This window comes from Myotis daubentonii, chromosome 2 (assembly GCF_963259705.1).
Source record: "Myotis daubentonii chromosome 2, mMyoDau2.1, whole genome shotgun sequence".
NCBI classification, from domain to species: Eukaryota; Metazoa; Chordata; class Mammalia; order Chiroptera; family Vespertilionidae; genus Myotis; species Myotis daubentonii.
This window is the reverse complement of record NC_081841.1, coordinates 212647758-212659982: the sequence shown is the minus strand read 5'-3', so window position 1 is coordinate 212659982 and position 12225 is coordinate 212647758. Positions and strand designations below refer to the sequence as shown.

The 12225-nt window shown below is 47.7% G+C and overlaps 1 protein-coding gene across 3 annotated transcripts in view; it reads right to left on the bottom strand.

Moving 5' to 3' along the window:
- The window catches only part of FAT1 (FAT atypical cadherin 1), a 121658-nt gene extending 109515 nt beyond the window's left edge, over nt 1-12143 (bottom strand). Inside the window, exon 1 of one of the 3 annotated variants that reach the window (XM_059685610.1) lies at nt 11827-12143. In XM_059685610.1, the coding sequence (XP_059541593.1) occupies nt 11827-11961 (135 nt within the window). In that variant the 5' untranslated portion in view covers nt 11962-12143. Of the gene's footprint in view, nt 1-9132; nt 9341-11162; nt 11280-11826 lie in introns of those variants that run through there. The other 2 variants (XM_059685615.1, XM_059685613.1) reach the window with 2 other exon arrangements.
- Nucleotides 12144-12225: the final 82 nt, after the last annotated feature.

Genomic DNA, 12225 nt, shown 5'->3' with positions numbered 1-12225 from the left:
GCCCACAGAGAAGTGCAATAGACAGACTGTTCACCTCTTGTGATTGAAGATAATCTCGCTGGATGTATCTTCCTCTGCAAAGAGAAATCATTCAAATGATGGTTTGGCAGGGTAGCCAGTAATTAACACAGGCCGATTCTTCCAAGCCCAATTAGTAAGGTTTTATTACAGGTCAAATGACGAGGTTCCTGTGTATTTCGGTACACATACCGGTATCTCAGTGAATAATGGGAGAAGAATGTGAACGTTCAATGTACAGTAAGAAAATGAAAGTGATCAGGTAGAAGATCCCTCCTCTTCCTCTCCTTACAAGATTCTCTTCCCCTTTTCTCTCTTCTTCCCACATCTCAGAGATGCCCCCCCCCCCACACACACACACACTTCAGCTATAAATAAAGACATCCTTGATGCCCTAAAATTCTGCCTCATCTGAGGCTCTTCCCTAAATCCTCTCCCACTCAAACATGGCATTCAAATGACTCTTTGCAGGTTCATCCCTACTTAAAAATAAACTTTATCCAAACCTCTAATTCCTTCAACTAACACCCTATTTCTCTTTCTTTTACTGGCAAAGAGTTTCAAAAAAAGTAGTTTCTTGTGCTGCCCTGACTTCCCTAGAACTCTCGCCCCTCTAAAGAGATGCCTTCTGCCCTCAACTGTTCCACAGGATCTCAGGTCCACCCAGCAACACAAAGTTCCTTCTGGCACCACCAGCCAATGTCAAATCAAAGGACCTTTTCCCAGGACTCATCCTCCTGGACCTGGTGCCACATTTGACACTATTCATCTCTAATCCCTAATACCCTTATGTCCCCTATATTGTCACAGACTGCCTATAACACAGAGGCAATCCATAACATATAAAGAATAAAGGACACAATTTTCCTGATTCTATTCAATACTTTCATACCGATTCTTTCACCTTAAAGTCTGAAATTATAAATTTCTGTCTTCCAACTCTTTGTATACATGCACATATTCTGACCCTTAAAGATCTCATCCGCTGTGCCTTAATCATAAAGGATTGCCACAGAATCCCACATCCCAGCCCTAACTCCCTCAGATGCCACAGAACACTCCTCCTGAGATGGCATTAGACCTAAGCTACCCGGCCTTTTCACCACCTACCACTGCAACATACAGGCATTCCTAGGAGGTAGTGTGGATCCTGCTACACACCACCGCAATAAAGTGAACATCGCAATAAAGCCAGTCACACCATTTCCTTTTGTTTCCCAGTGCATATAAATGGGCGACCCTATATTGTAGTCCCTTGAGTGAGTAATAACACTATGTCTCACTAAGCAATGTATATACCTTAATTATAGAATTTGTTATTGCGAAAAATGCTAACCATCATCTGAACCTCAGCACCGTCTTTTTGCTGGTGGAGGGTTTTGCCTCAGTGTCAATGGCGGCTGACTGACCAGCGTGGTGGCTGCTGAAGGTTGGGGTGACTCTAGCAATTTCTTAAAACAAGACAAGAGTGAAGTTTGCCACACTGACTGACTCTTCTTTTCACAATTTCTCTGTAGCGTGAAATGCTACTGTACCCACAGAACTGCTTTCAAAATTGAAGTCGATCCTCTCAAACCCTGCCCCTGCTTTACCAACTAAGTTTATTTCAATAATCTTCAAAGAATCTTCACCAGGAGCAGACTCCATCTCAAGAAACCACTCTCTTTGCTCACCCATCAGAAGCGACTCCTCACAGTTCAAGTCCTATCATGAGATCGCAGCATTTCATTCACATCTCAGGCTCCACTGCTAAGTCCACTTCCACCACATCTGTAGTTACTGCCTCCATTGAAGTCTTGAACCCCTCACAGTCATCCATGAGAACTGGAATCTACTTCTTCCAAACTCCTGCTAATACTGACATTTTGACCTCTTCCCATAAATCAGAGCTCTTGGGTGACTAGGTGCGTTGTCAATGAGCAGTAATATTTTAAAAGGAATCTTTTTTTTTTTTCTGAGCAGATCTCAACAGTGAGCTTAAAATACAGGGTGAGGCAAAATAGGTTTACAGTTGTTTGTATGGAAAATGATATGATAATTAATAATAATACAAGAATTAAACTCTGTGTTTTGCATACTCACAACTGTAAACCTACTTTTGTCCCACCCCATGTTCAGTAAATCATGTTGTAAGCAGATGTGCTGCCATCAGGCTTCGTTGTTCCATTTAGAGAGCACAGGCAGAGCAGATTTAGCATCATTCCTCAGGGCTCTAGGATTTTCAGAATGATAAATGAGCACTGGCTTCAACTTAGTCACCAGTTGCATTAGCCCCAAACAAGGAAGTCAGCCTGTCCTTTGAAACTTTGAAGCCAGGCATTACTTCTCTTCTCCAGCTATGAAATGCTAGATGGCATCTTCCAATATAAAGCTGCTTTGTCTACACCGAAAAATCTATTGTCTAGTGTAGCCACCTTGATTAATTATATTAATTAGATCTTCTGGATAACTTGCCGGCAGCTTCTACATGAGCACTTCAAGTTTCACCTTGCACTTCCATGCGATGGAGATGGCTTGTCTCCATAAACCCCATGAGCCAACTTCTGCTAGCTTCAAGCTTTGCTTCTGCGACTTCCTCCTCTCTCAGCCTTCAGAGAATTGAAGAGTGTTGAGACTGTGCTCTGGATTGGGCTTTGGCTTAAGGGGACGCTGTGGCTGGTTGGATTTCTATTCAGGCCATTAACACTTTCTCGGTATCAGCAATAAGGCTGTTTTGCTTTCTTATTATTCCTGTGTTCACTGGGGTAGCACTTGTAATTTCAAAAACTTTTCCTTTGAATTCACAACTTGGCTGTTTGGAGCTACCTTTTGTTCTAACTTGGCTTTTGATATGTCTTCCTCACTATTTAATCATTTCTAGTTTTGATTTAAAGTGAGAGACATGCACCTCTTCTTCTACTTGAACACCTAATGTCAATATTGTTGTGTCTGAGGGAATAGGGAGACCCCGGGAGAGAGAGGGGAAAGGCCAGGTCAGTGGAGCAGTCAGAACACACATATTTATGGATTACGTTCTCGGTCTTGTATGAGGGAGGTTTGTGGTGCCCCAAACAATGACTATATTAACATCAGAGGTCACTGATAACAGACCACCATAACAAATAGAACAATGAAAAACAGAAATATTGTGAGAATTACCAAAATGTTTCACAGCAATAGGAAGTGAGCAAACACTATTAGAGAAATAGTACCTACAGACTTGCTTGACTCAGGGTTGCTACAAACCTTCGATTTGTAAAAAACAGTATCTATGAAAAGAAATAAAACAAGGTGTGCCTGGAGAAGGGATTCCACTGTATTTTCCTATTAGGGAGAAGTTTCACCTCTTCCAAAATCACCCAAGTTTGCAACTTAAGAAATTAAATAAAGAGTGTCCTCGGCGGTCCCGGCTCAGTCTCTCGCTTCAACAGCGTTTGGACAGAACAGACCCAGGGACGCCCTTCTTCCAGCCTCCGGCCTCTCTCCTGCGCCTCATCCAGCCACCACCTTCAGAACCACCCCCGGACCAGCCAACACACCGGTGTTTTCCACCTTAACTCCTTATTGCCCAGCAACCATGAGCCCCCAAATCCATCCACTATTCCTCCCAGGTGGAGGCTGCGGCCACCCGCCTGGCCACCCTGCCTCTGCGGGCTCCACACCCACCTTCTCTGGGCTCCTACTTCCACCGCGAGGACGTGGCTCTCGAGGGCCCGGGCCGCTTCTTCCTGGAGTTGGTGGCGGAGAAGCGGAGGGCGCTGAGCGGCTCTTAAGATGCAAAACCAGCGCGGTGGCCCATCCCCTTCCAGGACGAGCTGCAGACCCCCAGGACGAGTGGGCAAAACTCAGGGCGCCATGGAGGCCGCCCTGGCCTCGGAGAGGAGCCCGACCCAGGCCCTTTGGGAGCTGCCGGCCGGGGTCTCCCCGCACAGACCCTGGTCTCTGGGACTTCCTGCAGAGCCACTTCCGGGTGAGCAGGTGAAACTCAACAAGAAGATGGGCCACACCTGACTCACCTCTGCAGGCTGCCGGCCGCCTGGGCGAGTCTCTCTCCAAAGGCTCACCCTCAAGCACCACTAGGAGCCTTTGGAGCCAGAGGCCTTTGAGGGGCCCCTCTGCATCCCCGGGGGTCTGGCTTTTGCCTGAGCCTCTCCCCCAAACTACTAGCCATTCTTTTAACCACCCTGGAGCCCTCTCCCGTGCATTGGACCAAATGAAACAATAAAGCTTTTTGCAGAAAAAAAATAATTAAATTAAAAAAGAAGGAACTGGGAGACATAAGACCTATGATCCAGCCCCAACTCTGTCACTAATCAACTCTGTGAATTGAAGGAAATTCCTTAATCCTTGGATGCCATTTCTTTATTCAAAAAACTAGAGATTGGACTAAAATCTTTACAGCCCCCTACTACCCCCCCCCATCCCACAGATAGATAATCTTTTACACACACCCCTCTCTAAATACACCCACAAACACGCTCTCTGTCTGAAAATTCAGGATTTCTATGATCTTTTATTCTTAACTGCCAAACCTCCAGGTCTACCAAGTTCTCTAGACTTTTTCTTCTCGATTTCTCAAAGCTGTTCCCTTTCCATTTCTGATGCTGCCGCCTAGTTCATGTTTGTATTTGCTCAGGCCCAGCATCTGCATAGCTTTTCAGTCTTCCTGCCTTCCGGTCCCCCCACTATTTCACCTGTACACTGCAATCAAGTTAATCCCATTGAAGCTTCTTTGTAATATTAGCCCCTAGTTTATAAATAGTGTTTCCCTTTAGCCTGCTGATTAAGTATATTCTTTTCAGCCTTACATTAACAAAGGTCTTTACCTTTGATAGTCCTACCACTTCCTACTTCACTAATTTAACCTCCCCATCTTACTTCCTATTTCAAACCAAAATAGTCTATCCTACAGGAAGTATGTCGAACTCCCGGCCCCGCAGGCCGCATGCGGCGCACAAGGAGTATTTTTGCGGCCCAGCCAATATGACGGTGTGTAAGAAACGTTCTAATGAAAGTTTCGTAACTTAATTTCTACAGTATCCTGATATACATATTAGTAACGAACTACATCATTCGCTAATGACTGACTACTATAATCGTGCTGCATTCATTTCCCTCCACTAATACTAGCAGCGAATATTTTAGCAGCCGATTGCCACCTCATTAGTCTTGGACTGACCTGTTTGGTGTGCACAACAGGAAATATTTCCTTTCGAAGAACAAGAAAAATAGATTTGTTTGCGTTGTTACACTTATTAATTTGTACAGTTACTCGGTGTCTGATAAGTTGATGTTCAAAAAAATATTAATTTTTATTAAAATGTTCTATTATTTTATGTCAATGATGACTCATTTATCTAAGCCCTTGGTATTCAGCATGTCTCTATCAAAATAAACCTACATTTCTATGAAAATGGGAGCTTTTGCTTTTTGTGGCCCACATAAACTTAAACCTTATTTGGCCCATGTTAGCCTTTGAGTTTGACATGCTTGTACTACAGCTTGAAACAACCCAGTTGTCCTGAGCTGAGGAAATCATCTAGTGGTGAGGGCTCTAACCTTGTAACATCTCCATCTCATATCTTCTAAAAGATCATGCCAACATTATCACTTTATTTTCTCCTGTCCTTCACTCCTCACATATAATTTCCTTATTTCCACCTTTTTCTTCCATTTTTCTTTATTTCCTTCTCTTCGTACCTGCCCTTAACATTGTCCTCCCTTTCTCTGTAAACCAATGTAAACCCTATTCATAGACCTACACAAAGGAAAAAAGACAATTCATAATCAAGTGAAACCAGAATTAAAGAAGCAGTGATGATCCACCAACCAACCCTTTTCCTAAAGATAACACGGCATGCTTAAGTCTTGGGTCTCTTTTCTCACTATTTATCACTCCACAATCAAATCGCAACTAATCCCTAATCCTCAAGTAAGACTTGACAAGTAATTAACATTTCTACAACTTGCTTTACAGCATGTCATTTCCGCTCCCTGAATTAGTCCCTTCAGATTCACTTTCCCTCAGAGCACCCTAATATCCACCCACCCCACACCCAGCTCACTAAGCTGCTACGATGAACTAACTGCCCTCACCCAGATGCATCTCTCTTGTCACATCGGGTACTAGCTCTATCTGTCCTCCCACCTGGACTGTAAGCGCCTTGAAGGCAGAAGACATGCTTTGTTCACCCTGTGCACGATGTCTGGCCCAATCAATGTTTGGCACAGAGGAGAGCCACAGTTGTGGGGTTCGTGAATGAACAGATGGAGGAGGATTAAGGATGGAGCATGGCAGACAGGACTGAAGGAGGAAAGGGGAGAAGCAGGGAGGGGAGGAAAGGAGGGATAACATGAGATAATAATATATCCATTGCTCCAAAATTAACAGGAAATCCAGGGGCAACCACCAGGCCAGTAACAACACTGCAGACTGCAGATGGCTCTAATTTCCAGCAGCTCAGAAAGAGGTCGCCACCCACCTCACAACGCTTCCTTCCAAATTGGCTAGAGGCGATGCTAGATCAGTGTCTACACTGCGGACCTTATTATGAGGCGCCACACTTGAAGAGTCCATGAAGGATAAGGAGTAAACAATAACTGATTTTCCTAAGAGGTTTGTAGAACACACTTATTAGTATAGAGTTATCTCCACATATATAATAGACTATGAAATTAAGCAAGAATTCTAGCAATATACTTAAATCTAGGACTTAAAAAAGATAGAATTTTTTAAAAAGTTTAAATGTGAAATATCCAGAGTCTCTTCATCTGATCAAATAAATTTTTGAAATAAAAGGCTCCTCTCAAATATGAGAAGAAAAAATGGCAACTTTCTGATCTTCATTAAATGAGTTCCCTGCATCAACTCATTTCAAAAACTCCTGTCCAGTGCCTAAGGATACACTAACACTTGCAAATTGAACAATTAAGCTAGAGAGAAAGATACAGCTTGGCTTCATCATCTATATAATTTGGTCAAAAGAGAGCTTACCTACAGCAATTTCCCACTCATAAAGATTAAACATACACCTAGCCTTATGGCTTCCAGCTATTAAAGCAGGTCTAGGCCGCGAGACAACACTGAATGCAACAATAATGAACTAATTTGATTCAACTTATTGCCTCTATGTAACATCTGCCAAACTTGGGTGAAACAGGTTGTGGTAGACTTTATGATAAGGGAGTGAAAGCACCTAATCTGTAAGATCCCTTTCACCTATGACATTCAAAGTGACTGCTCGCTCTCTGGTGGCTCAAGAGCTAAGTCTAAGGCAGGGGATCAAAGGAATGAAAACTGTTAGTGTGCACATAGATCTTAGATTCCTCTTTTGGCACCTGTCCATAATATGGATTTAAGTGATCTATTAACATGCTGAGAACCTACTGGGATAGTTCTGGTGATTAATTAAAAGACACAAATGAATACACAGTTGACCTGAATGGTTTTTTGAAGTCCTCTAACAACCTGGTTTCCTTTCAGAGTGACTAAGAATTTGGTTCCTTTGAGATGTTCATTTTTGCCAGACATGGGCACACAAATGCACTCTTGATTCAAATCAAACCTTGCACTGAACTGGTTAAATGCCATGTTTGGCATAACTTAAGAGTTATAGCAACTGTTTTTAAAGTTATGTAATGTTTTAAGTATTTTTACATACATCTTAAAGCTTAAATATATACCAAGGAAAGAGGAATAATTGTGGAACCAGGGCTGGTCCTTCTAAAACACAAAGACAAAGCCAAGTACCTGAATTAACCTATATCACTGGAGAATCTATGTTCATGATTAACTTTACTAACTAGATGTACTAAATAACAACCACAACTCTAGGAGTAAATGGAAAACCACCCCATACTGGATTTAACACGTGCAGATATCTTCTTAAACCACTGAGACCTACCTCTGAATACAGTATATAAAGATTTAAGAATCTGCTTTTGTAAAGATAAATACATAACCAGATAATTTGCCTTTTAAATATTTTCTCGATTGTAATAGTCACTGTAAATATCCAGGTTGTTTTTTTTTTTTTTTTAAAGAATCTACTCTACCAGGCACCAGGGAGTTGCTTAACAAAACCACTTAATGAAACCATAGTTCAGAAGCATGAAAAAAAAGCCCTTTAACTGCATAGAAAATATTTATGAGTTTACTTTCCTAATGCATACAATCGCGTCCTTGTTTTCAAAGCCCTGCAGTTCACATCAGTGGGAACAAAACAATCCTACAGACAACAGAAAGTTAGCTTCCCAGAAGAAGGCACTTGGAGGAAGAAAGATCATTAAAGAACCAGAATCTTTCTTTAAAAGCATCTCTCTTTCATGAAAAGAAAGGAACAAACTGACAACCAGCACACTGTGCAAAGGTTTAGCCCGAAATTAATCAATTGCACCTATCAATGTATCGATCGCATCTCTCTCCATTCAACCAGTTAGTACAGAAAGCTCAGAGCAGCACTCCTTCAGGGCGCAACACATCTGGCAGAACTCGGCGACTCCATTTCAAAGATGCCATCTCTTGACTACTGGCCTCTCTTTTCATCTCCCCTCCACCGTGAGTACTGGTTCATAAACTGGAAGAATGAATCCAGCCGAGATCGGCTAAGCCCTACGCAGGCACGAGTGTTACCGGAGAGAAGAAGGGAGCGCGCGGGAGGGTTCCCAGCTCCAGGGAGCAGCGGAAGTCCTCGCGCCCGGCCGCCCCGGAGCCCCGCGCCGCGGCGGCGCTTTGATTTCCAGCAATGGCTCCAGCACCGGAGCCGTGCGGCTGGGGCCGGCTCTCTACAGCGCCCTGCTCGCTCATTCCCATTCGGTTCAAGTCGCGGATTGTCCCCGCGCGCCCGCCCCTGCGCCCCGCCTCCGCCCCTCGCCTGCCGCCGAATCCAGGGCCAGCACTGAACTTTGCAGTGGGCAGGCGCCACCGCACCGCCACCGTCCAGCCCGGCCCTTTCTTTCATCCCCTCTTCTGAGCTCAGGCGGGAGCAGGGTCCGCAGCCAGGCGATCTGCGGCTAGCACCCACGGAGCCCCAAGTGGGCCACCCCACGCGGCAAGCGGCACGCCTCCCCGGCACTCACCGCGCGGCGCCCCGAGCCCACCGCCCTCGGCTCCAACTTCGTTCCGATCAAACTTACAGCAAAGTTGGCTCCAGTGGCGGCGCTGGTGGTGGTGGTGGCGGCGGCGCTTTCGGGGGCCCCGCACCTCCTGGCCTCAGCGCGCCCCGGAGCAGGGATCGGGTCGGCCGGGGGTCTCGGGGGGCCCGCAGGACCGCATGGTGCCGCCGGCCAGGTGTCCCCGGCTCGCCGCTCGCCACCCTGCACCTCGCTCCCCGACCGGCCGGGCAGAGTAGATCCCTCCGCCCGCGGCCACGCCCGCCAGCGCCGGCGCTCGTTTCTCCAGCTCGGAAACTCGCGGAGACTTTCCCCGGCGGCGGGACGCAGCCCGCGGGTCCCGGGCAGTGACACCCGCCACGGGTCAGGGATCCCCGGCGGCTACGGCAGCCGCACCTGGCGAGGAGAGGAGCGAGTACCGAGGGCGATCTGGCGACACTCCAAGGAGCAGGGTGGGGCTGGCTCTAGTGCCGAGTTAAGTGAGGCCAGCACAGATTTGTGCAGAGAATTCATATGGAATGTTTCTTGCTAGGAATGGGGAAGTTTAAAAAAAAAAAAAAAAGTCAGCTAAGGCAAATGAGAAAGCTTCCCACGCCTCCTTTTAGAGTCTCTAGACTAGAACCTTCAGGGAATTCCTAAATCTGCATTTGAATGTCTCGGTTCCCGGTCTGCAATAGCTTGGGGGGGGGGGGGGGGGACAAAATCCTCCGAAAGGTCTGGAAGGAATGCAGTTAGGTCGGAAGGACTTCCTCCTCCAATCTACAGTAAGGTAAGAGCCAGGGAAATGAACGCGCTCCCTCCGCGACCTCTGTGCGCTCGGAGCTAGTTAGACCCCCAAACTTCCCCAACACAGGTGAGGAACCCCAATACCCGCCTTCCCGGACCGACACCCCCAACTCCCTGGTCGGCGGGACAAAAGGCAGTTCTGCCGCCTCGTGCTTTCCCAGCCGGTAAGCCGCACCCCGCAAACCGAACCCATTCTTACTAGAAGGTACAGATTCCCTAGGGAGAGAGGGACGCCCAGGACGCCTACACTGCCCTCCATGAACTCCCCACGCCGGGGCGCGCAGGCCGGCGGCCCGGCTCTGAGCCCGTCCTCTGCGCCAGCCAAGCTCCAGACGCGGGGGCTCCGCGCACGGAGACGCCGCCGAAGCCTGAAATGCTCCCGGGCGTTGGGAAATAGCCCCGAGGAGAGGGCGGGCGTGACCTCGGAAAGTTTCTGGGGCGCGAACATTTTAACTCTCAAAGGACAAAGATCTGATTTCCCCGGAACCTGTGGGGGAGACAGCAGGGAGAACGCGAGGCTGATCGGGGGGCGGGGGGCGTCTAGATTTCAAAGAGAATTTCCTTCCAACGTTAATGCAGTCTTCTTTTAAAAAACCATCTTCAAGAAGGTGATTGGTGGGAGGCGAGGGGGAAGGTACCTAGCAGATTCTGGCTGGGAAGGAAAATGCCTGCAGAGTGAGTGTGCTGATTAGTACGTAGCACTGAGAAGAGCACGCAGTGTATTCCCTGCGCATTATTTAGAATACACACCATTTCACACACCCAGCAGATACTATCATCCAGGCACTTGGCCACGGCCACAATGCGCAAAGTGCTCCATTTCCTACATGGAACACCTCGAAAGTAGGTGGCCTGATCTCCAAGCTCAACCGGTTTGCGCCCTTCGCCGAATTCTAACTCTCAACAAAACACAACCACACGAGATACACCAACAGCTGGGGTGGGGGTGGGGCAACAGTAAAAAGACACCATCCTGTAACATAAAATCACAAGATTTTTTTTTTAATGGCACAAAAGAATTCCTGGAGAAAATTACCGTTCGCTACTAAATGATAAGGTTCACTCAAGCTGAAACAGCTGTCTGGGAATCCCCCTTGTTCCAAGCTCACTGAGAAACAGAACTGCCTGGAAGAAGTTCGACCGGGGTGGCCACAGAAACGCCGAGAGCCGGAGAGAAAGATGTCAGATTCCGGCGCTGCCACGGTTTCCCTGATCCTTTAGCCTCAAATGAATGAAACAGAGGTGCCTTTTTGCAACCATCGGATTACCTTCACACGAAGGAGAAATGTAGTTCAAGCTCCACGTTTGTCCTTCCAATAGTCGATCCTCCCTAACCCTGTCCCCAAAGGCTCTCGGAAATCAGGGGGTTGGGGGCTGATTCCCGAAAAACAAAAACGCTTTCCTCCCAACACTGCCTCTGAATGCAGTCCACTCGAGCTAGCACTGGTAAATCACGAATAGAATGGGCCGGAGTGGGCGGGTAATTAAGGCTGGGGTGGCGGCGACAGAGCTCACGCCCACGTCCCAGGAGCAGGTCCAAGTTCGCGGTCCGCAAGCCAGCCGGCGGGGAGCGCGCGCCTTGCCTGGTGCCCGGCCTAGAGGGCGCTGCGCCCCTGCGAATCACGCGGCCCGGATGCGCCCTCCCTGGGCACTATTTCTATAATAAGTTACCTTCGAAATAATGCACAGACAGCACAGCTTTTCAAGTTTTCTTTAACAGTGCTATGTATGTATTTTACGAATTCCCAAACCTACGCATACCGATCTTTCATTCGCGAGCCATGCACGGCCCGAGGGGGCGCGCAGCTCGCCGAGCGGAGAGCCCGTAGGATGCCCACGCTTCCCGGCACTCGCTTAGGGCCAAATACCCCACGTAATTTAATTTACGTTGAAACTTAAACACCGAAGGCTTGCATTCAACAAAGAACTCACCGGTCCAGCCGAGTCCTCGGGGCTCCGCTTGAAAGTCCTCGGCCGCTCGGTAATCCCCACGCGATTTGGATTTTTGTTAGAAGCCCTGTTGTCTGAGGTCCCACAACTTTGCCTCCTCCCTTGGCTCTTCAGCATGTCCCCAACCGGAGTGCGACCCACCCGCGCTGCCCGGACCCAGGTGGCCCCATCTCCGGAGGCTTCCGTCCCGGGCGAAACTTGAGTCCCAAAGCGAGGCTGGCTGAGACGCACGAGGGCTAGCGAGAGGGCCGAGGAGAAGCCAAGTTTGCCTGGACTTGTCCAGGCAGCGAGCCGCCGAGTTTGAGAGTTGCGGCCGGGAGCGGCGGTGGATCACTGCCTCTTTCCCCACTCCCTCCCTCCTGGAGGAACGGGGGGAGGGGA